This window comes from Culex quinquefasciatus, chromosome 2 (genome assembly GCF_015732765.1).
Source record: "Culex quinquefasciatus strain JHB chromosome 2, VPISU_Cqui_1.0_pri_paternal, whole genome shotgun sequence".
In the NCBI taxonomy this organism is placed as follows: Eukaryota; Metazoa; Arthropoda; class Insecta; order Diptera; family Culicidae; genus Culex; species Culex quinquefasciatus.
In genome coordinates this window covers 18,874,279-18,899,901 of record NC_051862.1, presented here as the reverse complement: position 1 = coordinate 18,899,901, position 25,623 = coordinate 18,874,279, and the positions used below count along the sequence as shown (strand labels likewise).

The following is a 25,623-nucleotide window of genomic DNA, read 5'->3' as shown; positions in this document are numbered from 1 at the left end:
TTCTAAAATTTACTAAAATTTTTAAAATTTCTAAATATTTTTGATCGATCCCAGACATGCTAAATGTGATTTTAAACACAGAAAAATGAATTTCTAATTTTTTTCAGTTGGTTAGACTTATAGTTAGTTTTTATAATTTTGAAGTTTTTTGAAAAAAAAATTTTTTTGCCCCCTGATTTTTCGAACCAATTTTGAAGGGGGGGGGGGGGGACATAAACTTTGAAAATATTTGCAACGGCCTTATTTTATTGAATTTTTAATTTAAATATTTTGCAGGCCAAGGGTGCACATGATACTGATGATACTCGTCGGTTGACACACCTAGGCGAGGAACATCCCGGAAAGAGCCCAACTACATCCGTAGTGCTGTTTGGACAAAACAGCATGGCTCTAGTTCCTTGCAAGTGTCCTATTTTCTTACCTCCACGTTGGCTTGGTTTAGTCATCATGATGACAAGGTGTAACCTAGCTGGTGGCCTGTGGAAACGACTCGTAAACCTTTGACCAGCGAGGGTCAGAGTAGAGACGGCTAGAAGAAAGGGCGCGTCAATGTGGGAAAGGGAAGTAATTTGTGATTGTAGACGGTATTGTTTTGATTCGCAGTATGTTGAGTCAACTGCTGTGGATGTACCTGAGCATCGCAGAACGGGGTTTCTCTTTTTTCCATTTCAGCTAACAACTATCTTCTGTTTATTTTGTTTCACTGTTTTTCTAAAACGGCTTCTGTTTACTATCCTCCATTTGATTTTGATTTTACGTATTTGATTCTCTTATTTCTCAACGCTTTTCCACTCTATTTTACCAATTGATGCTGCTGTAACAAACTATCTGCTTTCCCTTAATTTGGCAGCGATGTCAATTTTGTTTATCATGTGCCTTTTCTTTATGTATCTATTTGAATAATTTCTCATCTTCCCTGTAAATGTCCCATCATTACAATAATCTAAGCTTGTTTGTTACCTCTTTTTATTAACTATTGTTAATTTCTATATCTACTTCATAAATTACTATCTTCCTTTTACTATTGATTCTTTACAAACTATGTTTCCTTCACTCCTTCATTGTTTTGAAACTTCACCTATTTCTTAAGCAAGTGAGGTTCGAGCCCTTGCTTAATTTATGGAATGATTAAAGGATTAACTCAAATATTACTATTGTACTTTTGAAAAACTTTTCTAAGATGCTTAGGACCCCAATCTCGACCCCAATATTGTAACAAAACACCGCGACAAAAGAAATAGCAACAGATAAACACGACTCAACAATAGGGAAGATTTCAGGAGAAAACAATACACAGTAAAATAACAACTAGGGGAAATATACCCATTTTAATCACTCTAAGCCGTTCAACCAATTCTCATCACTTTTGCCGTTTTCCGCTATTAAATCAACATTTTCAAATGTATCAACAATGGAGATTTGCTTGCTAACTTTTATTTGAGCTATTTATTACTTTGGAACAGTCAAAAACACGTTATGAAAGCTGTAATTCATGATCAAAGTGCTGATAGGCCGATAATAGAAATAGGCTGAAAAAGGGTATAATTCCCCTAGTTTTTGAATTCAAACTAAAAATAAAACAGTTTTTGCTTTAAAGAAAGTTGATAGGCACACTTTAAATGGTTAGGCGCTTATACTTACATCAAACCCTACGTAATGTACCACCCCCGGCCGAGTTAAAATGCGTAACCGGAAAAGAAGGTGTGCATGCCTGGCACGAACACTCAAAGCGTGTTCTAGCGTGCTGCTCGTACTGACTCAGAGCAAGGGTGAGATGTAGGTGTAAGGGCAGTGCGTGTTCGTCGGGAACCTAGTGCATAAGATCGGTCAAGGCCCGTTCTTACACTGAAAATTGCGAATTGCGAATTTTTAATTTAAATATTTTGTAAGTTTTGAAATTTTTATATCTTTAAAATTTAAAAATAACTTTTTTTTATATTTGAATTTTTCTTTTTAGAAATTCTCAATTTTTTTTAACGCCCGAAAAATTTTTTTTGTCATTTTTTTCCAAAAAAAATGATTGTAATTTCTCGATGGTAAGACGTAATTTGTCGATGTTAGATCAAAATGTTACTACAGTCCAGATTCGGTTATCCAAAGTGAAAATTTTCTATGACTTTTGGATCATCGAGTCTGGACTGCATCGATAAATCTTAATCGTGAGTCGAGAAATAACAGTCGAGTGTAAAAATCACCACGTAAATATTTGATAATGATTGAAATAGAACTCTTTTGATAGCTGACAAGTTTATTTCCAGAAAAAAAATACAATTTAATGCCCTTCTACAAGCACGCCAACCGCGACCTCATCGTACTCCGGAAGTACTCCCGCATCCCGTCGTCCAGTTCGGCCAACTTTCCCTCCTTCACAAACTTCTCCAGCGTGTCCTTGCTGCCGATCCAGAACAGCAAGTTCACAATCAGCACCGCTCCCTCGTTCCGGTACTGCTCGTTGACGATCTTGATTTTCCCCGCGTTCGCCACAATGCCGTCAATGTTCTCCTCAAGACTCTGCAGAAAGATGGTGTTCTTCTGCTTGGCCAGACAGAGCAGCGCTTTCAGGACGCTCAAATCGATGGAGGTTTTCTTCAGCAGATTCGGCAGCATTTTCAGCCAGAGTGTGAAGATGTCCTGCCCGTATTCGCGCCAGAGGCGATCGTTCAGCACGATGATGTCGCAAAAGAGGATCAGGATGCGGTTGCGCGTGTCCTGCGGCAGCTTGGCTTCGATGTAAACTTCGAGCAGGGTTTTGAGAAGGCCGCGGGTGTTTTGGTTGACGGTTGAGCAGTCGGTTTCGAGCAGCATGTAGCGCAGGACTTTGAGCAGGAGGGCGTTCAGTTCGGGCGAGCGGAAGCGCCATCCGTTGACGCACGCCTCAACGTACGTGACCACTTTGGCGTAGTTCTTGCTACGATCCGATCGGAAGTTCTCGTTGAGGCAGCAGTAAAAGTAGCAAATGTTGAAGTTCTGCTGGTAGCACTTTTCGTCCACGTTGCGTTCGGTGTTTTCGTCCGAGACGTTGCGCTGCTTTTGGGCTTTCGTTGCGGCCGGGCTCTGCTGGTAGGGGAATCCGGCCAGGATGTGGCTGCAAAAGTTCTCGGCGTATTCCGCGCGGAACCAGCGACCGAGGTCGGAGTTGTTGGTTTCTTGGCCGTAGATCGTGATCAGTTCCCACAGCTGGATGGCAATGTCCAGCAGGAGACTGAGCGTGGTGGCCGCCTCGTGGGACAGGACGAGGTCCGAGGACTCGAAACCGGACGTGGTGGGGCGGACCTCGAGCCAGGACTCGAACAGAAGCGGCATCAACATTTGGACGTAGGTTTTGAGCTTGCGACCTTCGTCGAGTTGGTCGGACATCGTTAGGCGAGTCTCGCCGATGGCTTTGCGGAAGAGGAACGGGAGGGCGCATGGTTCGTACAGGTTGCGCTTAATTAGTGGGAAGTATCCGGGGGTTTTCACGTCGAACACGTTGTCGATCTTGAGCGTGGCCGATGAAATTTGAGCGGATTTGGTGGCGAATGGATTGCTCTGATCCTCGACCTCCATCGGTTCCACCTCACCATCTTCCACCAGCTCCTTCTTTCCACGCTTGCGGTCTATCAAGATCTTCAGCATTCCAATCAACCGCATCAACACCCGCGTCCTCCACTTGGTGTTCGTCTGCTGCTTGTTCAAACTCAGCGTCAACGTCCGCTCCGGCTTGGACTCGTTCCGCAACTTGGAAATCATGTCCAAAAACTGCGGAAAGATCTTGTCCCTGTTGAGCAGCACCAACCTCGGCAAATACATCAAATACGTATCCAACAGCAGCAACGAATCCTCCTGAATCCTCGGCTGGATGTGGGTCATTGCGCAGCGCAGAAAGGACAACAGAACGTCGAAGAACGGCAAGATATTCTCCTCTTTGGCCGCAGCAAATAACAGACCCAACGTTTTATAACAATCCCGACGAACGTCCCGTTCCAAATCCACGGCCACACTGGCAATCGATTTCACCGCCAGACTCAGATTGTTTTCGGTGATTTCCGTCGGAAGCTTGCCCAAAATTTCGCGAACCCCTCGAAGACCATCGCATTTCGATGCCGGATTATTCTGTTTCAACTTTGCCAAGCAATCCTGGAAAAGCAAAATCACTCAGCGAATTCAATTATAAAACTATGAATCACCTCACCTTCGCCGTCAAACTCCGATGGGACAGGGCGGACGGGTCCGACAGGTTCCGCTGCTTGAGCTGCTCCGGGATGACGATCTTGCGCACTTTAAAGTTGGTCTTCGTCACGTTCGTCCCCTTGGGCAGTTTGGCACCCTTGAGCTTGATTTTACTCTTCTCCGCCTTCTTAAACTTCCGCGAGTTGCCACCCATTTTTGCGCGCTGGTTTCTGTTTTACCCGGTAAAGCTCGGAACGATCTGCGTTCGATCACTTTGGACCGGTGCAATCAAAACAAAAACACGTGCGAGAGCGCGTTTACAGAACTGACAGCATATCGATGAAATCGCGATGCTGTCAGTTTTTGAAATGTCATGATCGGCGAACAACTCGGTATCTACTCCAGTCAGTTTTCAAAACAAAAACAAATCTGCAAAGGGAATCGGCGGTGGTGAAATTAATTTTACATAACTTCCAAAAGGTAGGTTCCGAACATCCCGAAACCCATCGATTCTCAACAGTGCAAATTCGAATCTTTCAGCATCCCGTAACAAAAACGAAAAAATGGGCGGTTGGGCGCTGGAGATTGGCAAGATGGCCCTGTACATGACGTTCCCGGTGGCGATGTTTCACTGGTTCAACCAGCCGGAGTACTTTGAGCGGTGGGTGACGGAAACGAAGCGGCAGATCTTTCCGCCGGAGAACAAGGAGCACCGGGAGGCGGTCGAGAACTGCATAAAGACGATCCGCGAGAAGAAGGATCGGGAGCTGTTGGCGGCGCTGGAGGAGTTGGAGAGGAAGGAGAAGCAGTAACAGGAATTTTAGGGTTGTTGTCAGCATGTTTCAATGTAAATAATTTAGAGTAATAAATTCTGGAGTCTTTTTTTTTTTTTTTGGAAAGGTCCAATTAAACTAACTAGATTTTCAGTTTTTGATTTTTGGGTGTTTTTTGATACCCCTAACTAAAGGCGGTTTTAAAAACACCCAAAAAAGCAAAAACTTCAAATTTGCTTTATTGGATCTTTTTAAAAAAAAACTCAAGAAATGAACTTTTTGACAAGTTCAGAAAAAATAATGTTGTTAAAATGATTCTGCCCTGTTTGCATTTGAAGGTGTTATTAGGTCGACCATTTTTTGATTTTCGGGTTTTTGAATAGCCGGAATAACCCTTAGGCCGTCTCCACTGCTTAATTGGGTCCTAAAATTAAGCTTAGATTGCTGATATTACTGTTTACAGAGATCATTCGAGCTGTCACCGTCGGCGCGTAAACATCGTCGTCGAATTGTAGCTCTCGCGAAAGTTAATTTATTAGTGCTCCCGGTGTGTTACCCAGCACCCTGGGGAAACGAAAGCAGCCCAAGCCGCCGCCGCTGCCCGGCGAAGGCGATTCCGGCCGGGATAGTGCATCGCAGATCGTGCAGCGGGTGGACTACAAGAAGGCCCGCAAACAGCAGAAAGAAAAGGTGGTGACGCCGCCGTCTTCGAGACGCCGCCGAAGAAATTCCACCGGCGGTATCTCATCGATTTCGGACCAGCTCAACGAACATCGGCCACTGACCCAACCCGGGAGGTCTTCCGGAGGATTCCCGACGGCGAATCAGTTCGAGATGCTCGACTTCGACATCTCCGGCGATGAGGCAGAAAACGTAAACAATAGGTCTATTCCCGTACTGCAGAATTCTGCAATTCTGCACAAAAACGGCAGCAGAGCGTTCCCGTACTTTTCTGCAACAAAAGTTACTTTTCCCTCAGGCAGAACTTCTGCAGTGAGAGAGGTAGAAGTTGCAGCAAAACCGTTCCCGTACTTTTCTGCAAGCTCTCTTTTCTCTTTCTTGTTGAAAAGTTACTGCAATTTGGTGTGGTGGATGTTGACTACACGCTTACATAAAATCTGCAAGTTGGTTGAAATTAAGCATTTTATTATTAGTTGTAATGATAAATGATTTTGGGGTAGTTTTTTATGTCTGGTTTTATTGAGACCGATTTTTTTGTGTTAACGATTTCAGGCTTAGTTCATTTATGTAAATGATATAGCGATTTTTTTTCAGTGTTAATATTTTTACCTGATAAAAACATGATAACTTAAGCCATAGTATTACAGCACGGCTAGTACCCCAACAAAAATTGTACTATAAAAAAAAATGTTTTTAAAAACTTTTAAAATACACATTTCTTTTGAGTTTCATAATTTCAAATAGAAATTTAGGGATAATTTTTGATCTTCGATTGTTTTCGAATATACCTCGGAATATGCTAAATATGCGTGTTAATAACAGGTAAATTTAATTGGCAAATAATTATTTATACCTTTAACGGTGCTACCACGTGCTACCAATTTGTATTCTTAAATGAACAAAAAAAAAATATTGTGTCAAAATTAAAATTCTCAAATTCTCAAATTTTTAAATTCTTAAATTCTTAAATTCTTAAACTCTTAAATTCTTAAATTCGTAAATTCTTATAGGGTAGAGGACCCAGAAATCGCCCACTTTATAGTGGCAATCTAGGAAATTTGATGAGAATTTAATGAAAATTTATGGTTTTTGGTTCTATTTGTTGTAGAACGATGATAAACTTTTTGATTTTAAGTTTCCACAAGGTTTTTATAATTTACATGTTCATTTTTGATAAAATTTTGCGTTTTAATAAAGTGCTCTGAAGAGCCTATTTTCGCCCCCCTAAATCCAATTTTCGCCCATCCTTGGAACCAGTTTTCGCCCACGACAAAAATCAAGATACCATATGAAGTTATGACACAAAGCTAAGCAAATATGGTCTCCTATTGATACACAACATGTTCCCGAAGCTCAATTTCATTGATTTGCACATATTTTGTCGTAAAATAAATTGAAGTTCAGAAAACCCTAGGAGCTTTCTATACAGATGTCCTACTATTTTTTAGGTTCTTTGTATATTCTAACTTAAACCAAAACATGTTCTCACTCTCACTAAAAAAAATATGACTAAATCAAAATTTGTGATAGAACTCATGTGTCCCTATTCACCCTAGATAAGAGCACACAGTTACAATTAGCTCCATGTTGTTGTTGATTTTGTTAGGGGAGCTTTAACCCTATGGGGCATTCGCTCCCGAATTGACTCAATATAAAACTTCGAGTACCTCTTAATAAAAATATTAAAGCACATGTGTAACTACTTTCCCATCCTCTGCTTAATTAGTTTTCCTCTGTACCAGTAAACTTTTACTACATTTGAACTAGGTGTCCCATATCTTAGCTTAGGTCAATTTTTGAACTGATGTTTATACCAAAACCCCCCTAATGAATGAAACTAATTAAAATGATTATTTAACCTATAAAAATAATCTAGAATGTTCCAAATATATTTTCAAGCACATTTCGCTGCGATTAGATAAGTTTTTATGGTAAACGAAAACTGGTTCTAGATAAAATCTGAAAACACAATAATAGATTTCGCCCTGGACGAAAATTGGATCGCATGTTTTTTCATGACCCCAGAAATCGCCCACTTTATTTTATTGATATAACCTTTGGAAAACGTTTAAAACAGGTAAATCACTAGATTTTCATGAAATTCACACATACAGTGAACTATTGAATTATTCATTTACATAATTTTCGGACAAAATGAGTTGTTTTCCCTCATTAACATTATTACCCGCTGTAGTCTAAATTGACAAAAATATGGCGGCTGCAGTAAGGCTTTTTTTGAAAAGCTTATAAAAACTTAATAAACAATAGAAATTCATAAGAAAAGTTTCAATTAGTACTAGAAATGAATGAATATGTAAACCTGCATAGTAAATTCAACCAAAAAATGGTATAAGTTTGCTAAATACAGATTAAATCCAGTAGGTGGGCGAAAACTGGAGCAGGGCGAAAACTGGGTCCTCTACCCTATTCTTAAATTCTTAAATTCTTTAATTCTTGAATTCTTATATTCTTAAATTCTTAAATTTTTAAATTCCTATTTTACTTATATGTGAGTTTTAAAAATTTTGATTTACAGAATTTTATAATTTTACTTGTATTTGAAATTATAATTTCTTTAAGTTTTTATCTTATTATTTTTAACTGTAGCTTTTAAATTTGTTGTGTTCTGAAATCATAAATTTTAAAAAACTTTTGTTATTTTATTTCGAATGTTTTAACCTTTTTATATTTTGATTTTTTTTAAATTAAGATTTTTTGAACTTTAATCATTTTGAAATATTTAGTTTTCAATTATTTGATTTTGTAAGCTTTGAATTTGTTTTTTTATTTTTCTGATATAATTATTTGCATTTTTAAATTTCTCAAATATCTGATTTTTTTAAAAGTATTAGTTTTTTTTAAATATTTTTAATTATTGATTTACTAATTTCCAGATTGCTTAATTTACGTGTATCAATTTTTTTTAGTTTTTGATCATTTTTTTTATTTGGCAATTTTACTGCGTCACCGTTGTTCTTTCATGTGACATCCAGTCATAATTTATTTATGATATCCTGAATAATCTTTCAAACATTCTGCTATTAAACATGTATTTATGGTCCCTTGTGTGTGTGTGTGTGTGTGTGTGTGCAACCAACCAAACGGGACCACGCGGTCGCTTCTTACAAATTGAGTTGTTTCCATGTATTTTCAGATCTTACATTCTATACATGCAAATAACTCGCATAGGCATTTGGAAGGTGTTAGCTCTGCCGAGCTTCGGTGACCCATTTCTACGCTGGCTAGCCGAGCGCGAGGTACTTCGGCTTTATCGACAAGCCCCGCCCTGAAGAACGTTTGCACCAATCGGATTCAAACGTTATTTAGAACTTCCGAACCCTTGTCAAATGGACAAGGACCCAGCGCGTATATAGTTGATAGTAACAGTATTCCTAATTCCAGTCATAGCTCACCAAGTCGCGAAGGCATGGTGGTTAGCATTTTTGCTTACCAATTCAAAGGACGGGGGATCGAACCCCGACTCGAGCGACTTTGATTTTTCGTTCATGTTCAGAGTTTCAAGATTTATATTTCATATACTTTCCTCGTTGGGAGCAGATGGGAATCGAACCCAGGACCATTCGCTTACAAAGCGAACGCCGTGACCAGTAAGCCACGGCCGCTCCTAACATGTATTTATGGTCCCTTATATATAAAACCTTTGTTTTAAGTTGTTTCTAATATATGATTTCTACCTAAGCATAATTGATTTCTAGTTACTTAATAAATAATACATCCTTGATTTTTTAAATAAAGTGTTGTGCTGCATAAAACAATAATGTCCCAGTTCTAGAGGTAAACTTCTTTCAATTACTTTTTTGTCAACCATTTTTTTAAATATTTTGAAATAATTAAAAAAAATAATACACAGTTTGAGTAAATCCACTCAACTGTGTACAATGTTGCAGAAAAAGTACTGGAACGCGCTACCCAGGCAAAATGTTTGCCGCTTCTCTCCTTGCAGAACTTCTGCAAAAGAGAGAGATGAAGAGAGCGAGCTGAAAAGTACGGGAACGTGCTGCAAAAAAGTGACTTATGCTGGCTGCAGAATTCTGCAGAAGCTGCAGAAATTTTGCAATTCTGCAGGTACGGGAATAGACCTAATGGCGGCGGTGGTGGAACTTTTGCCGTTGGTGATGGTGCTGCTGGTGGTGATGCTGCTGGTAGTAATGTGAAAAATCCGCCTCCTGCTCCCGCAAAAATACGCTGTCCGCCGATTTTCGTCCACGGTTCCAGTGTCCCAGCGCTTAATCGACTGATGTCAACAACCCAGCTGGGCGCCGACGATTATCACCTGCGGGTAAACAAAGGGTACATCCAGATCAGGGTGTCGACTAAATCCCACTTTACTTCTGTGGTGAGTACTTTGAAGCAGGCAAATGTCCAGTTCTACACCCACGGGACCAGTGATGAAACCCCGGTGAAAATCGTCCTTTCCGGATTGCCAGTGTTTCCTGTAGAAGAAGTTAGGCGGGAACTCGAAGATGTGTTTCTTCGTCCCACAAGTGTGCGTCAGATGGGGAAATCGAAGCACGGTGATTACGCGCTATACCTGCTGCAGTTTGAGAAGGGAACCGTGAAACTTCAGGAGCTGCAACAAATCAAGGCGCTGTTCAACGTGATCGTCCGTTGGAGGCACTACTCCAAGAAGAAGTCGGACGTCGTCCAGTGTTCCCGGTGCCAGCAGTACGGCCACGGGATGAGAAACTGCCATCTGGAGGCCAAGTGCGTGAAGTGTGGTGAGCGTCACCAGACGACCGCATGCGCACTCCCCGCGCGAGCCGACGTCGTGGTCAACGACGACCGCTCACAAATCCGTTGTGCTAACTGCAGCCAAAATCACACAGCGAACTACAAGGGTTGCCCCACCCGCCTCAAGTACCTGCAGGACTTGAAGGCAAAGAAGAAAACGAGTCCCGCCAGCAGAAGCAACCTTCCGAAGGTGTCTGCAGTTCCTGCGCCTGCCCCCAGGCCACAAGGTGGCGACTTGAGCCAGCTGCTCGGCAGCATCGCGAATCCTGGGGTCTCGTACTCGCAAGCAGTGCAGGGCCAGCCCGAGTCGTCAACCTTGTTCACCGTCGAGGAGTTCATGTGCCTAGCCAGTGAACTCTTCACTAGGCTTTCGAATTGCCAGTCGAAGGCCATGCAATTCCTCGCCCTCAGCGAGCTCATTATCAAGTTTGTTTATAATGGCCAACCTTAGCTCGCTGAAGGTGATGAATTGGAACTGCCGTTCCATCCGCAACAAGGTTGTGGAATTTTTCCACTTCCTCGAAGCTCACGAAATCGACATCGCTGCAATCACGGAGACCTGGCTGCAGCTCAACAACTCGGTGTACCACGAAAGCTACACCATTGTTCGCGCGGACCGTAACTCACCGGATGCTGCTCGAGGGGAGGAGTTGCACTTCTGGTGCGTAACGGGATAAAGTACTCCAAGCTCGAAACTTCGACCCGGGCAATCGAGTCCGTTGGGGTCACGATCAATGTGGATCCCGCACCAGTGAACATCGTTGCTGTTTACTACCCTGGCTCGACCCGCAGGGCAACGCTTTGTCAATTCCGACGCGAAATACGGCAGCTCAGCAGCATCGATGGGTCAGTCTTCCTGGTGGGTGACCTGAACGCGCGACATAGGATGTGGAACTGTGCCAGAGCCAACAAAGCAGGACAAATCTTGCACCAAGAGTACGAGTCCAAGGACATCTACATACACGCTCCGGATACTCCCACCCGCTGCCCCGCTGGACGAGGGAGGCCTTCCACGCTGGACCTGGTCATCTCAAACAACCTGGTGCAGATGTCGAAGCCGATAACGCACGTCGAACTGTCGTCTGACCATCTGCCGGTCACTTTTAAGATCGACGCTGACGTTCCAGTCGCCCCGGCTGGAAGACTCGTCCGATGCTTCGACAGAGCGAACTGGAGTACATTTGCTCGCTCGATCGAGCGGGAGGTCGACCTTAACGCAAGCTGGATCAACGATTTGGAACGCTCGGAGAAAATCGACGACGCCATCGACAAGTTCACCGCCATCCTGAAAGCTGCTGAGGAATCCGCTGTCCCTTCGCGTAGGATCCTACCTCAGAAGAAAGAAATTCCCGACGAGCTGAAGCTGCTAATCCGGCTGAGGAACGTACGGCGTAGGCAGTTCATCCGAAGACGTGACCCGCTCATCGGAGCGGTGGTGACCCACCTGAACAACGTCATCAGCACCAAAAGCGCCGAACACCGCTACAAAAACTTCGGCTCCTTACTAAGGACGCTGGACAACGGCAGCAACAAGTTCTGGAAGCTTACCCGCAACCTCCGGAACACGGTCAAGTACAGTCCCCCGCTGAACGTCAACGGAGACCTCGTAGCGAGCCCTTCAGCGAAAGCCGAAGCGCTCGCTAGTGCATTCGCCGCTGCCCACAACAACGAGCAACCAGGTGATCCCGAAACATCGGCTGCTGTGGAGAACGCGCTTGGCCACATCCGAGCGACAACTCCTCCCGTGCCTCCGGCCGCCCTTGTCAAACCGAAAGAGGTCAAGGCGATCATCCGCACGCTCAAAAACCGGAAGTCTCCTGGGCAAGACGGAATCCGGAATACGTGCCTCAAGCAGCTGCCAAGAAAAGGGTTGGTCGTCCTGACCAAAATCTTCAACGCTTGCCTGGCCTTGGGCTACTTTCCGGCCGGCTGGAAACACGCGAACGTGATCGCCATCCCAAAGGCGAACAAGGACATAACCAATCCAGGTAACTACCGCCCGATCAGCCTTTTGAGCAGCCTGAGCAAACTCCTGGAACGGGTGATCCTCGTCCGGATAAACCGTCACCTGGAGACGGAGCAACTCATTCCACACGAGCAGTTCGGCTTCAAGCCGGGGCACTCAACGGTGCACCAACTCGCCCGTATCTCGGAGATGGTGAAGCGCGGTTTCCTGGCGGGAAGTCAACCGGCATGATCCTTCTCGACGTCGAAAAAGCCTACGACTCCGTGTGGCAGGACGCCGTGGTCTACAAGCTCTTCCGCTCGAACCTCCAGCCATTCCTGGTCAAGATCGTCGAGTCGTTCCTGACAAATCGTTCGTTTACGGTGACGGTGAATGGCGAGCGTTCTTCCGTCCACAACATCCCCTTCGGCGTGCCCCAAGGATCAGTGCTGAGCCCGACTCTCTACAACATCCTCACCTCCGACGTGCCGATGATCGATGGAGTGTCGTACGCATTCTTTGCGGATGACACTGCATACTTGGCATCGGACAAGGACCCGAAGATCGTCGTCACCCACCTACAAGCGGCACAGAACAACCTCGAGGAGTTCCAGCGGAAGTGGCGCATCAAGCTGAACGCTGGGAAAACCCAGTCTTCTTCACCAGGAGGCGTGCTGCTCGGCACCTTCCCCGCAGATCGATCAGCGTCAACGGCCAGCCTGCAACGTGGGACGACGAAGTCACGTACCTGGGAGTGGTGCATGACAAGAAGCTAAAGTACGACAAGCACGTGAACTACATCATCGGGAAGGTGGATCGGTCCACCAAAGCGCTCTACTCCCTGCTGAATCGGCGGTCGAAGCTGAGCATCAAGAACAAGTCGCTGGTGGTCAAGTGCATCATCCATCCAATGCTGACCTACGCTGCTGCGGTCTGGGGCAACTGCGCCAAATCGCACCGTAAGCGACTCCAGGTGAAGCAGAATAAGCTGCTCAAGATGGTGCACAACCTGGACCCGTGGTACCCGACCGACGATCTACACAAGCTGGCCGGCGTCGACACCGTTGACGCAAGCATCGAAAGGGCAACGAGAACCTTCAGGACTTCGTGTGGGATGTCAACGAATCCGCTCATCGAAGCACTCCTCCGCCAACAACTGTGATATTAGTTTTTAAGCCAAACATAGATCTAGGGTTTTTTCCAAGGGGAAAACCACTCTGCTCATTGCCCCCGAGTAGGCTGTGCCCTAAAGGTGCCCCAACGTGCCCGATGGTGCCTGAGTGAGCCTGATACCAAGAAAGAAAACAGAACGGTACATAGCAACCGTGTTACAATATTTGTTTATATTGTTTTTACAATCCTGTCAGCGTTTAGCTTTCGGTTTTCCAAAGATTTGATTATCAAGTTTTTTTTATTCTGCTGTATGAAATCTATTGTTGCAGAGTTTTGATTGTTGGTAAGATGTGTTTAATCAAACAATAGAATGTAATTTGTTCAAATACTTTTCTCTTTTAGGGAAAAACGATTGAAAAAAATAATTATAAAATCAAACACAAACGGAATGCATCCATTGATTTTATAATCCAATCTTGAATCCAATCCAAACTGAGTGAATGGGTGATGCGTGTGTGGCCTTCGAGCTGGGCGCGTCTTGCTAAAACGGGTCGTGTGATTCTCCCAGAGAGGTTCGGGATAGAGAACCACTCCCCCTAATGTCGTTTCAGTGGCTCGATCCTCGGTGATCGACAGCCGTCAGCACGAAAAGCTGTGGCAATCGTCTCGGTCCAGCGTTGTAGTCAAAAGTGGTCATCACCGAACACTGAACCTGGTCCTACACCATACACCTGGTCCGCCGAACACCAAACTGGTCCTACCCAGCTTCCCCTGTTTCCAAAAATCACGGCGATGTCCCTAGCTGGTTCAAGAGCTGTTCCATGTGGCTGAATAGTTAACCTTGCTTATTGTATGTTTCGACGCAATGGACATTATCAATAAAAATTCAATAAAATTTTAGGGAAAATTAAAAATATTTTTATTAGGCATTTCAATAATATTGAGGTCTATTTCAACAACAATCACATACATAGCCATTTAATGTACACAAAACAACGACGAGACGAATCCTACACCTGGGATGACTTAACGGCCTGACAACAACTAAGGCCGGGACCGAGGTTTTACTTCCCATCCGAAGGAAGGCTGGAGCAGATGGGAATCGAATCCATGATCATGCGCTTACAAAGCGGACAGCGTAACCATTCGACGTTATCCATGTTTAAACGTCGTCGTTCAAACTTTGAATTCAATGTGCCCAAATGCTAAATAGTGAAACGATTCACAGTGACAAAACTAATTTCTAGACCATAAACGTTATTCTGTTTTTCTGTTTCACATAAAAGTACACCAGAAGCATATAACATTGCTTTTATTCCTGAAGAATTTAAATACATTTTAAAATATTATCAAATTTCAAAATTAAGCTCTTGCATGCCGTATTTATTATCTTGAAATTGTGCTTCAATCTAAATATCGAGTTTTTTTTCCAACATCTACAAAAGAATAATATGTTCGTTATTTATGATTTAAAATTGCTTTCCTTACGTTATAAAAATAATAAGATCAGCAACAAAAAGATTTCACGGCAAATACATTTTTTTAGCTCACAAATCAATTTAACAAAATGCACTTGCAACCAGAAACAGTTCTTCTGACAACTAAAAATGTTAGGGACAGAATCCTGATTACTTTGATATTTTGAATTGGATTTTCTAACTGTCAAAGTCAGAATGAAAGGTGCCGAGCATGTTCCTGAAGGTGCCTGAAGGTGCCCGAAGGTGCCCGAGAACGTGCCCGATGGTGCCCAGGGCTCTTTGATGAGAGTGGTTTTCCCCTTGGTTTTTTCTCAAAAATTATTTTCCCTAAAAGAACACCCAGTTAGCAAAATCTAAACGTAGAAATATGTATCCTCCCTGCAAAGGCTTATGAATTGATCTCAGTTGAAAGGTTCTCCAAATCTCTGAATTGAAAATGTAACATCCTGGAGCAGAACAGTTAAATTCTAATAAAAACACTATTGAATACTGTTTACAGAGATAAAGCTTATTTCAAGCAAAACAACGTAAAAGGGCCGAAACCGAAGTGTAAACAAAGAGTCTGTCCTGCTCACGTCAGTTGATGTTTACATTAGAAACGAGCAGGATAGACTCTTTGTTTACACTTCGGCTACGGCCCTATTACATTGTTTTGCTTGATTTTTCTGAGTACAATGACCCTTTGTACGACCACAAAGAATTTAAAATGGATTTTTAAATAAATTTTGAAAAATTAACCTCGTGGTCCTTCTTGACAGCTCGTTCCAAGGGAACCATAGTTGATCCATCGTAAAATGTTGTCTTGTCATTATTTTTGTTTGCATTAAAATGAAAAAAAAGTGATCTGAAATGGTTTTTGATCGTGTTTTTACCGTTGTACACAAAAATTTACATAGGGCTTTAGTACCCAATTTTATGTTTTTTGTTCTTGTTAAAGTTAGCTTAAATGTAAAATGTGTAATAACCTAAAATTGCAAAGTGTTCTACTTGGCACAAAAATAAGTAAATTGAGATGAGCGTGCACGCTAGGTATCGAATTGTCACCAAATAATCGATCAATTTACTTTGACACATGAATATCGACTCGCGCACGCTGGACCATGCTGTCAGTCCTTTCAAAACAAATCCTTCGCCAGAAGTAAACACGCTGCGCTGCGAAGATTCGCATTTTCCGATAAAAACCTTCTTTTCGGAACAAATCTCTGAATTTTTGTTGCCGAATCGTCGCTCCGTAACCCATACTACGGTGCTACAATGGTAAGTTGCAGAAATTTGTTAATTTTCAAACAAAAATGGCAATTTTCCGATCGTAACCTTGAACCTGTTTGTTTCTCCCGCCCAGGGCAAGAAAAAGTTCATCGACAAGAAGAAGGCGGTCACGTTCCGGCTGGTAAACCGTAGCCAGCAGGATCCGCTGTTTGTGGACGAGAACGCCCCGCAGCACGTGCTCGTTCCGGTGTCCGCGCCGGGTCGTTCCGACGACGATCCGCGAGCCCCTTCCCGTGCGTCCACTTCCGGTGGCAAGGTCGAGCCAGAAAAGCGCAAACAGGAGCAGGCCAAGTTTGGGGTGTACTTTGACGACGATTACGATTACCTGCAGCATCTGAGGGAGCCTGGAAGGAATGAGGTGTACTGGGAACCGGTGCAGCCGGCGAAGACGGCCGGGGCGGAAAAGGTCAGCATCAAGTTGCCCAGCTCGGTGTTTGCGTCGGAGGTTGAGGAGGAGGACGGATTGATGAAGAAGAAGGCACAGATGAGACCAGGGCCGCGGCCGGATTGGGATCCGGACGTGGTGGCGGCGCTGGACGAGGATTTCGACCACGAGAACCCGGACAATGCGCTGGAGGATAACTTTATGGAGCTGGCCATGGGAGGGGAGGGGGAGGACGATTACTTCGACGAAGGGGAGGAGGACGAGTACAGCGACGTGGACTCGAACGAGGCTGGAATGTCTGGCGACGACGACGAGGAGCGGGACGGGTTGGGACCGCTGGCGTTCGACCGGGAGGAAACCAAGTCACGCTTCACGGAATACTCGATGAGCAGTAGCGTGATTCGGAGGAACGAGCAGCTGTCGCTGCTGGACGATCGGTTCGAGAAGTTCTACGAGCAGTACGACGATCCGGAGCTGGGGGCGCTGGACTGCGAAGACATCGAGGGTCACGTGGACATCAACGACAGTGTCCTGATGCAGTACGCCGAGGAGTACCGGAAGGAGCGCGACGAAAAGTACGAGGTGGCGTACGACAAGCAGTGGGATAAGGAGAGGTAAGTATTTTGGGGGGACACCGATTGGAAACTCGAAACTTGGAACTGCAAGTAGCATCGCTTTGTGGGGATTTCTAAGGTACTGGGGTCAATGGCAATGACGGATTTACTACTGTTGTGAAGAAAGGCAAAATCAATTCAACTCAACACTAAAAGCAACGCGCACACGCAAGCGCGCTTTGGGCTTCCCACTCAACTCACTTGACGCGATGGTGACTCACGCTGCTCCGCGCCATCAGTTCACGTTGAGCTGTACATCGCGTAGCATGTCTGTCGACAGCGAGTCAGAGCTTCACCGCGCAGTGTGCGAAACGATAGCCGAATGTCTTCCCTTCGATTACGTTCTGGCTTTGATCGAATCGGGAGACGACGCCGCTGCTCAAAACCAGGATGGACTGAGTGCGGCGGAGCTGGCGTTGGCATTGGAACCGGAAGGACGACTTGCCACGTCGATGGTGATTCAGGAAAGTGACGCTCTTCAAGCGGTTGATGCGCTGAAGAGGATCATCGCGAGGGGAAATGTGATCCTGTTTGAAGCTTGTTTGGAACATCTGAAGAAGCGGGTGGGACCGGAAGTGACGGTACCCAACCTGGAACTAGCTTTCGCGGAACTAAAAACTCGCAACGTGCTCTTATCAGCTGATATCGACAATCGCATCAACTATCTGCTTGTTGAAGCTGATTACCAACCAAAGCTGATTGATACCGGTCTAACGAATGAGACTGAGCATCGGATTTTGCACCTCGTTGAGTGCATTGAGTTCCTGGAAGTGAACTATCGCAACAGTGGTAAATTCAACGACATGGATGACCGCTTCGATCTGTATCTGCGTCAGATATTGGAGCATGTGTTCTTCTTAAAGAATCGGTTTAAACTGTTGCCGCTGATGCAGTTGCAGTTTTGTTTGGCCACATTTCTGAGAGCCATCACTGGAGGATCGAACGAGCATGTGGACATTTACGGATTCATGCTGGACAAGGAGATTGTAATTGACTTTTTAACCACGTTGAAGAAAGCACTGAAAAGTACTGTTTCTGGTAAAGATCTCTCTGTTGAAGTGTACTTCGAGTATCTTGTCGGAGGAAGATCTTCTAAGCACAAGTTGAGACGCAACGTAATAGCAGATATTCGTCAAAAGCTTAGAAACTGTATAAAATTGCAGCAGATCTCCCGAGCAAGCACCTTCAAAGGGAGCGTTCTTTTATTACGTAACGCGAAAAATCGGACTTTTAGACCCCCTCCCCCCCCCTCGTAACAAAATTTCCATACAAATTTTAAAAAATTTGTATGGAGCGTAACACGGCCTCCGACCCCCCCTCCCCCCCCTACTGCGTTACGTAATAAAAGAACGCTCCCAAAGACCTCGCCCCAGAAGAGATCATCTACCTCAACAAATGTTGTCAGCAACTGCAAAACCGCCAACAACAGCTCAAAATGCAGAAGCGGTTCCGCGCTCTGTTCAGAACCTATCACGCGGCAAAATCCTTCTACTCCATCACCAAAATGATCACCACGATTGCAACCCTGCGCGACCTCAACTTGGACGAACACTCTCCAAATCTCACCATCTCCATTGCAGCGCTCAAACGCGCCCTCCAAACCATCGGCGAAACGATCAAGAGCACCCGCCAAACGCCCAACATCACGCGAAAGCTCGATACCATCCTGCAATCTTTCTCGTCGCAACCGTTTGCCACGCTGGCGAAAGATCTGCGACAGTTCTTCAGCCACGACTACTCGCTGGCGAAGCAGCGTCTCGACGACAAGTGTCCGTTGGATGTGTACCGCAAGATCCGCGAAAATCTCCTCCAATCCGAGCAGTGGCTTGCCTACTCGATGTTCCTGCAGAAGGTTTACGCATTCAAGCAGTATTTGGTGCGGCTGTACCAGCTGGGGAGTATCGTCCGCATGCGATCGTACGTAAAGTTTATCGGCACGGAGTTTCTGGCGCGATTGCAGTCGGACTACGAGCCGAAAAAGTTGAACGAGGCGTTACTGCTGGTGGATCATCTAATATCCGCATGTTTCGATGAACAGCAGAAGATGACCCTCCAGAACGTAAAGCGCCAGATCACGATGTGCAGAAATGGCATCAAAAACGACGTCGGCTCAGTTGCACTGGTAATCGACGAGTACTTCTTCCTGGGAAAGTACATCTTGCAGCAGTCCGCCACTGTCGATCGCGTGCGAGCGATCGTGAAGTGCATTCTTCAGGCAAGCAGTAAAAATCAACGTTACGAGAGCGCCGACACGTCTACGCTGCGAACCGTCTCCGATACGATCTTGAAGCTGCAGTTTGAAGAAACGGACGGTCAGCAGAAAGCTCTGCTTGAAGCGATCTGGCAGCGTTTGATGAAAGATAGCGTATCGGGAATTCAATCGTTGAACCGGCGGTTGGTAGTTCGGGAGGATGAAACGATGGAGGAGACGACTGCGATACTGAGCGAGCTTGGGCTGACTGGAAATGTTGATTTCGTACGGATGACTAACGCACGGTTGAGCAACAAATACTATCAGAACCTGTTCGATCTCAACAACAAGTATCACGTGCTGAACGAAGTGGTTAAAGATCGTCGCACAGGTTGTAACGCCAAGGAACTTCAACGGAAGCTGAAGCAGATGCGATCGGCTGATGAACGACTGTTTCAACAAAAGTTTGACAGTATCATCTATTCAATAAGGAAGGTTCTCGAGCAATCTGGAAATCCGCTTCAACTAACTCCAATCGATCGCTTCGCGCTCGAGTACCACCTACTGGAAGCGACTGAAATTCTGTGCAGCTTGAAGATCTTTCAGGATAACATGACGTCGCTGAAGAGGATCGTTCCAGTGGTTACCGGTCGGAATCTTCGAAACTACCTAGCGCATGATCCTCTGGCGTATGATACCCTGACGGGATCATGCTCAACGATTGAGAATAACGCAATGTTTTTTGTACAGAATCGAGTAAATCTCTATCAGAGCAAGGTAGTTGCTGGACGACCACAAGTTGTTTGTAACTTTATCGAGATATTTAACTCTAAGATCGAATTGACCACTGAACAACAAAACGTCTTTGAAGCCGTCAAAGCATTCGATGTCTCAAAATTGAGACGCCTTGTTTCGAAGGACAGAACGCTTCTTCTAGGTCGAACCCAACTCGACTCGGATCTGCTGTCCATAGCTCTGAACGGCGATCCCAGACGCTTCATCGATCAATTGCTAAATTCTTACGAAGATAACAACTTCTTCCGGTACTTCCTGAAAACCTCCACCAACGTTGCTTTGAAGCAGAAGCTCGCGCACATCCTGAAGGACCCCCATCAATTTTGCTACTTAACAGCCGTCCGCTTCGAGCTGATCGACACTCTTCTCCAGCTCCGCTTACACCCTCAAGTGAATCCAACGCTCAGCAATGAAGCCTTGGTATCAATCTTCACTCACTACTCGCCGGATTCCTTCTACCAACTTCTTCATACCTTCCCCGTGGAACAATTCCTGCGCGATCAGCGCCTTCAGAACAGCATTCTCCACTGGGCAGTTCTTCGCGGTGACCTGCAGCTGGTTTGCTTTGCCCTCCACCGTCATCGTACCCTGCTCAACGAGTGCAACGTGCTCGGAGAAAGCCCGCTGGCGCTCGCCATCCGCTATGGATTCCGAGATATCGCTCGGCATTTGATCGAGCACGGCGCGGACGTTCTGCGCAGCAAGTGGACTCCGGTTTGGATCGCGGCGTGTCTTGGCGATCTGGAGATGGTGCGGATGCTGCTTGCGGGGGAAGTGATTTCGGGTCGGCACAACCCGCTCGTTGCAGCTGTCGAGCACGATCATCTGGAAGTGTTTGCGTACTTGCATGAAAGTTGCGGGTACAGCTTGAAAGACGATCGTTTGCTGCACAAGTCGGTGCAGCTTGGTCGGGAGAAGTTCGTTCGGTTTATTCTGGAGTCCGAGGAAGGGAGCGTGCTTATTGACAGCTTGGACACGTTCTGCTTTACCGCGCTTATGACGGCGGCCGCTTGTGGACGCTTTGACCTGTTCTTGATCCTCGTGCAGAGTGGAGCTGATCCTTACTTCAGCAACGAGTTCGGCTACAACGTACTGCACTGTGCCGTTTACACTGGAAAGTGGAAGATCGTGGACTATTTGCTGCAGCTACCGGAAATGGACGTAAATGCCCGTACCGCAGACGGTTTAAACGCGCTAGGGATCGCGATAGGTCAGAACAATCTTGCGATGGTGGAATACCTGCTAGGGAAGAACACTGAACCAATAGCGTCCCACGTTCTGCTGGCCGGGTATTACAAGCGGTACAAGCTCTTGCGAATGCTGCTTGATCGCGATCACTCTCTACTCGAAGCCCGTGATGTTACCGGAAGGAACCTCTTGATGTACGTGGTGATCGATAGGGATTTACCCATGGTCAATGATTTGATCGCGCGTGGAATCGACGTCAACGCACAATCACGTGGAGGATTCACTGCACTCCTGATAGCCGCCTGTAATTACGAAGTTTCAATCTGTGATCTACTGATCAGTGCAGGTGCTAATCTGGAAGCCGTTGACGACGTAGGTCGAACCGCTCTAGCTATCGCCATGGATATGTTGTACCTTTCGTTGGTGAAGCTTCTGCTGAGTCGCGGAGCGAATCCCGAAAGTGTGCGAAGCTTCCGCTTCCGCTCCAGCCGTAACGCTACCTTTTTGCACAAATTTGCCTTAGAAGGGCAGACTTTTGCTGTCCAGTTTCTGCTGGAGCAGTTCCACTTTGACAGTTCTGTTATCGATGACAATGGGGAAACTGCCTTAGACTACGCCAGGGAACGCGGAAATGCCGCCATTGTGGAGTTGCTAACGCAATCGCGTTCGTCCTCTTCCACAGAATCTTAAAGCTGCAGGAAGTCTCGTCGGACGAGGAGGAGATGGTCGTGCTGGAGGTCGAAGACGAGTCGCAGAAAAAGTGGGACTGCGAGAGTATCCTGTCCACGTACAGCAACATCTACAACCACCCGAAGCTGATCGAGGAGCCGCGCAAGGCGCCGAAGATCAGCATCAACCCGAAAACCGGCCTGCCGATGAACGTGCTCGGTGCGGACGGCAGCAAACTGACCGTCAAGTCGCTCGCCAAGCTGGGTCAGGACGAGAGGTAGGCCGCCTTTGTTACTCCGCTTGTCGATTCAATTTCCACCCCAACGCTTTCATATTCAGCAGCCCGTCGAAGCCCACCGGTCCCAAGTCCCTCTGCGACGGCAGTGTAATCTCCACGCTGAGCGTGCTGTCGATCCGGCCAAAGGACGAAACGCCCGAGGAGAAGCGCGAGCGCAAGAAGCTGCTGAAGGAGTACCGTGCGGAGCGACGAATAGAGCGCAAGGCCAACACGCTCGCGTTCAAGGAGGAGAAGAAGCAGCAGGAGAAGAGCCAACAGAACAGCCGCGTCAACGCGGGGGTAAGGATCGTGTGAGAAGGAGGTGTGGTGAATTCGTTAGGGGTTGCTTCACGGAAGATATATTTGTGCGTTTACATTTAATTAAAATATTCATTTACCTACTCTCAGTTCCAGCGGGGTCCTGTTTGATGGTAGAGAATATGAGAACCTCCCTTGAAATGAATCGTTGGTGATGTCTCAGTTGGTTGTCAGTTATTGAAAAACGAATCACGATACGTAAAATGAATCTACAAAAAACACAAAGAAACCCATTTTTTTATTGATCCATTCTGAATCAAGACTTGAATGTTTTTCTAAAACAAAAAAGGCCGCCCAAATGGCCGACCGGGAATGGTATATTTCAGACCCATAAAGGCTGGAACGGTGGTAAGGCTTAGAAGAACGAAGAATCTTGAAATGCCGAAAAGGACGGATTTTATTTTTCTCAGAATATCGGTACCGAATCTAAGAACGAAGAATCTTGAAATGCCGAAAAGGACGGATTTTATTTTTCTCAGAATTAAGTAAAACAAAGGGAAATGCCATAACAATAATAATTTATGTTTCTGGCTCTCAAAATATATAATCTTGCTTACAAAAATTTAAAATTAATGAATTTTAAAATCAGAATAAGGAAACGAAGAATTTTAGAATTTAAAAATTTAGGAATTTAACAATTTTAAAAATTCAATAATTTTGAAATTTAAGAGAATTTAAGAAATTTAAAAACAGGGGATTTACAAAAAAATAGGATTTGAAAAGTTATGAATTTGAGAATTTAAGCATTAAAAAATTCAAAAATTTAAAAATTTATTAACATAAGATTTTAGGAATCTATGAATTAAAGAATTTAGGGATTTAAGAATTCAAGACTTTTAGAATTTAAGAATTTAAAAATTTAAGAATTTAAGAATTTAAAAATTTAAGAATTTAAGAATTTAAGAATTTAAGAATTTAAGAATTTAAGAATTTAAGAATTTAAAAATTTAAGAATTTAAGAATTTAAAAATTTAAGAATTTAAGAATTTAAGAATTTAAGAATTTAAGAATTTAAGAATTTAAGAATTTAAGAATTTAAGAATTTAAGAAATTAAGAATTTAAGAATTTAAGAATTTAAGAATTTAAGAATTTAAGAATTTAAGAATTTAAGAATTTAAGAATTTAAGAATTTAAGAATTTAAGAATTTAAGAATTTAAGAATTTAAGAATTTAAGAATTTAAGAATTTAAGAATTTAAGAATTTAAGAATTTAAGAATTTAAGAATTTAAGAATTTAAGAATTTAAGAATTTAAGAATTTAAGAATTTAAGAATTTAAGAATTTAAGAATTTAAGAATTTAAGAATTTAAGAATTTAAGAATTTAAGAATTTAAGAATTTAAGAATTTAAGAATTTAAGAATTTAAGAATTTAAGAATTTAAGAATTTAAGAATTTAAGAATTTAAGAATTTAAGAATTTAAGAATTTAAGAATTTAAGAATTTTAGAATTTTAGAATTTTAGAATTTTAGAATTTTAGAATTTTAGAATTTTAGAATTTTAGAATTTTAGAATTTTAGAATTTTAGAATTTTAGAATTTTAGAATTTTAGAATTTTAGAATTTTAGAATTTTAGAATTTTAGAATTTTAGAATTTTAACTTTAGAATTTTAGAATTTTAGAATTTTAGAATTTTAGAATTTTAGAATTTTAGAATTTTAGAATTTTAGAATTTTAGAATTTTATTTTTTTTAGAATTTTAGAATTTTAGAATTTTAGAATTTTAGAATTTTAGAATTTTAGAATTTTAGAATTTTAGAATTTTAAATTTTAGAATTTTAGAATTTTAGAATTTTAGAATTTTAGAATTTAAATTTAGAATTTTAGAATTTTAGAATTTTAATTTTAGAATTTTAGAATTTTAGAATTTTAGAATTTTAGAATTTTAGAATTTTAGAATTTTAGAATTTTAGAATTTTAGAATTTTAGAATTTTAGAATTTTAGAATTTTAGAATTTTAGAATTTTAGAATTTTAGAATTTTAAATTTTAGAATTTAGAATTTTAGAATTTTTAGAATTTTAGAATTTTAGAATTTTAGAATTTTAAATTTTAATTTTAGAATTTTAGAATTTTAGAATTTAGAATTTTAGAATTTTAGAATTTTAGAATTTTAGAATTTTAGAATTTTAGAATTTTAGAATTTTAGAATTTTAGAATTTTAGAATTTTAGAATTTTAGAATTTCAGAATTTCAGAATTTAAGAATTTAAGAATTCAAGAATTCAAGGATTTAAGAATTTAAGAACTTAAGAATTTAAGCATTTAAGCATTTTAGAATTTAAGAATTTAAGAGTTTAAGAAATTAAGAATTTAAGAATTTAAGAACTTAAGAATTTAAGAACTTAAGAATTTAAGAATTTAATAATTTAAGAATTTTAGAATTTTAGAATTTTAGAATTTTAGAATTTTAGAATTTTAGAATTTTAGAATTTTAGAATTTTAGAATTTTAGAATTTTAGAATTTTAGAATTTTAGAATTTAAGAATTTTAGAATTTAAGAATTTCAGAATTTTAGAATTTAAGAATTTCAGAATTTCAGAATTTCAGAATTTCAGAATTTAAGAATTTAAGAATTTAAGAATTCAAGAATTCAAGGATTTAAGAATTTAAGAACTTAAGAATTTAAGCATTTAAGCATTTTAGAATTTAAGAATTTAAGAGTTTAAGAAATTAAGAATTTAAGAATTTAAGAACTTAAGAATTTAAGAACTTAAGAATTTAAGAATTTAAGAATTTAATAATTTAAGAATTTAAGATTTTTAGAATTTTAGAATTTTAGAATTTTAGAATTTTAGAATTTTAGAATTTTAGAATTTTAGAATTTTAGAATTTTAGAATTTTAGAATTTTAGAATTTTAGAATTTAAGAATTTCAGAATTTCAGAATTTCAGAATTTCAGAATTTAAGAATTTAAGAATTTAAGTATTCAAGAATTCAAGGATTTAAGAATTTAAGAACTTAAGAATTTAAGCATTTAAGCATTTTAGAATTTAAGAATTTAAGAGTTTAAGAAATTAAGAATTTA

The 25,623-nt window shown here is 42.5% G+C and overlaps 3 protein-coding genes across 4 annotated transcripts; 2 read left to right on the top strand and 1 right to left on the bottom strand.

The window, feature by feature from the left end:
* Positions 1–2,230: 2,230 nt before the first annotated feature.
* On the bottom strand, positions 2,231–4,461 carry LOC6053821 (testis-expressed protein 10). The gene is made up of 2 exons (XM_001869806.2): positions 4,172–4,461; positions 2,231–4,116 (listed from the first exon to the last, which is right to left on the bottom strand). The coding sequence occupies exons 1-2, from the start codon at positions 4,361–4,363 to the stop codon at positions 2,284–2,286; spliced, it is 2,025 nt and encodes a 674-aa protein (XP_001869841.2). The 5' UTR covers positions 4,364–4,461; the 3' UTR covers positions 2,231–2,283.
* An 86-nt stretch (positions 4,462–4,547) lies between these two features.
* LOC6051141 (protein PET100 homolog, mitochondrial) lies at positions 4,548–5,048 on the top strand. The gene is made up of 2 exons (XM_001867586.2): positions 4,548–4,629; positions 4,690–5,048. The coding sequence occupies exon 2, from the start codon at positions 4,713–4,715 to the stop codon at positions 4,959–4,961; it is 249 nt and encodes an 82-aa protein (XP_001867621.1). The 5' UTR covers positions 4,548–4,629; positions 4,690–4,712; the 3' UTR covers positions 4,962–5,048.
* A 10,952-nt stretch (positions 5,049–16,000) lies between these two features.
* LOC6053823 (protein LTV1 homolog) lies at positions 16,001–22,686 on the top strand. Of its 2 annotated transcripts, none has more exons than XM_038254215.1 (4): positions 16,001–16,148; positions 16,234–17,159; positions 22,016–22,279; positions 22,345–22,686. In XM_038254215.1, the coding sequence occupies exons 1-4, from the start codon at positions 16,146–16,148 to the stop codon at positions 22,592–22,594; spliced, it is 1,443 nt and encodes a 480-aa protein (XP_038110143.1). In that variant the 5' UTR covers positions 16,001–16,145; the 3' UTR covers positions 22,595–22,686. The 2 variants fall into 2 exon arrangements, with proteins under 2 accessions (XP_038110143.1, XP_001869839.2); XM_001869804.2 differs by having other exon boundaries at positions 22,342–22,686.
* Positions 22,687–25,623: the final 2,937 nt, after the last annotated feature.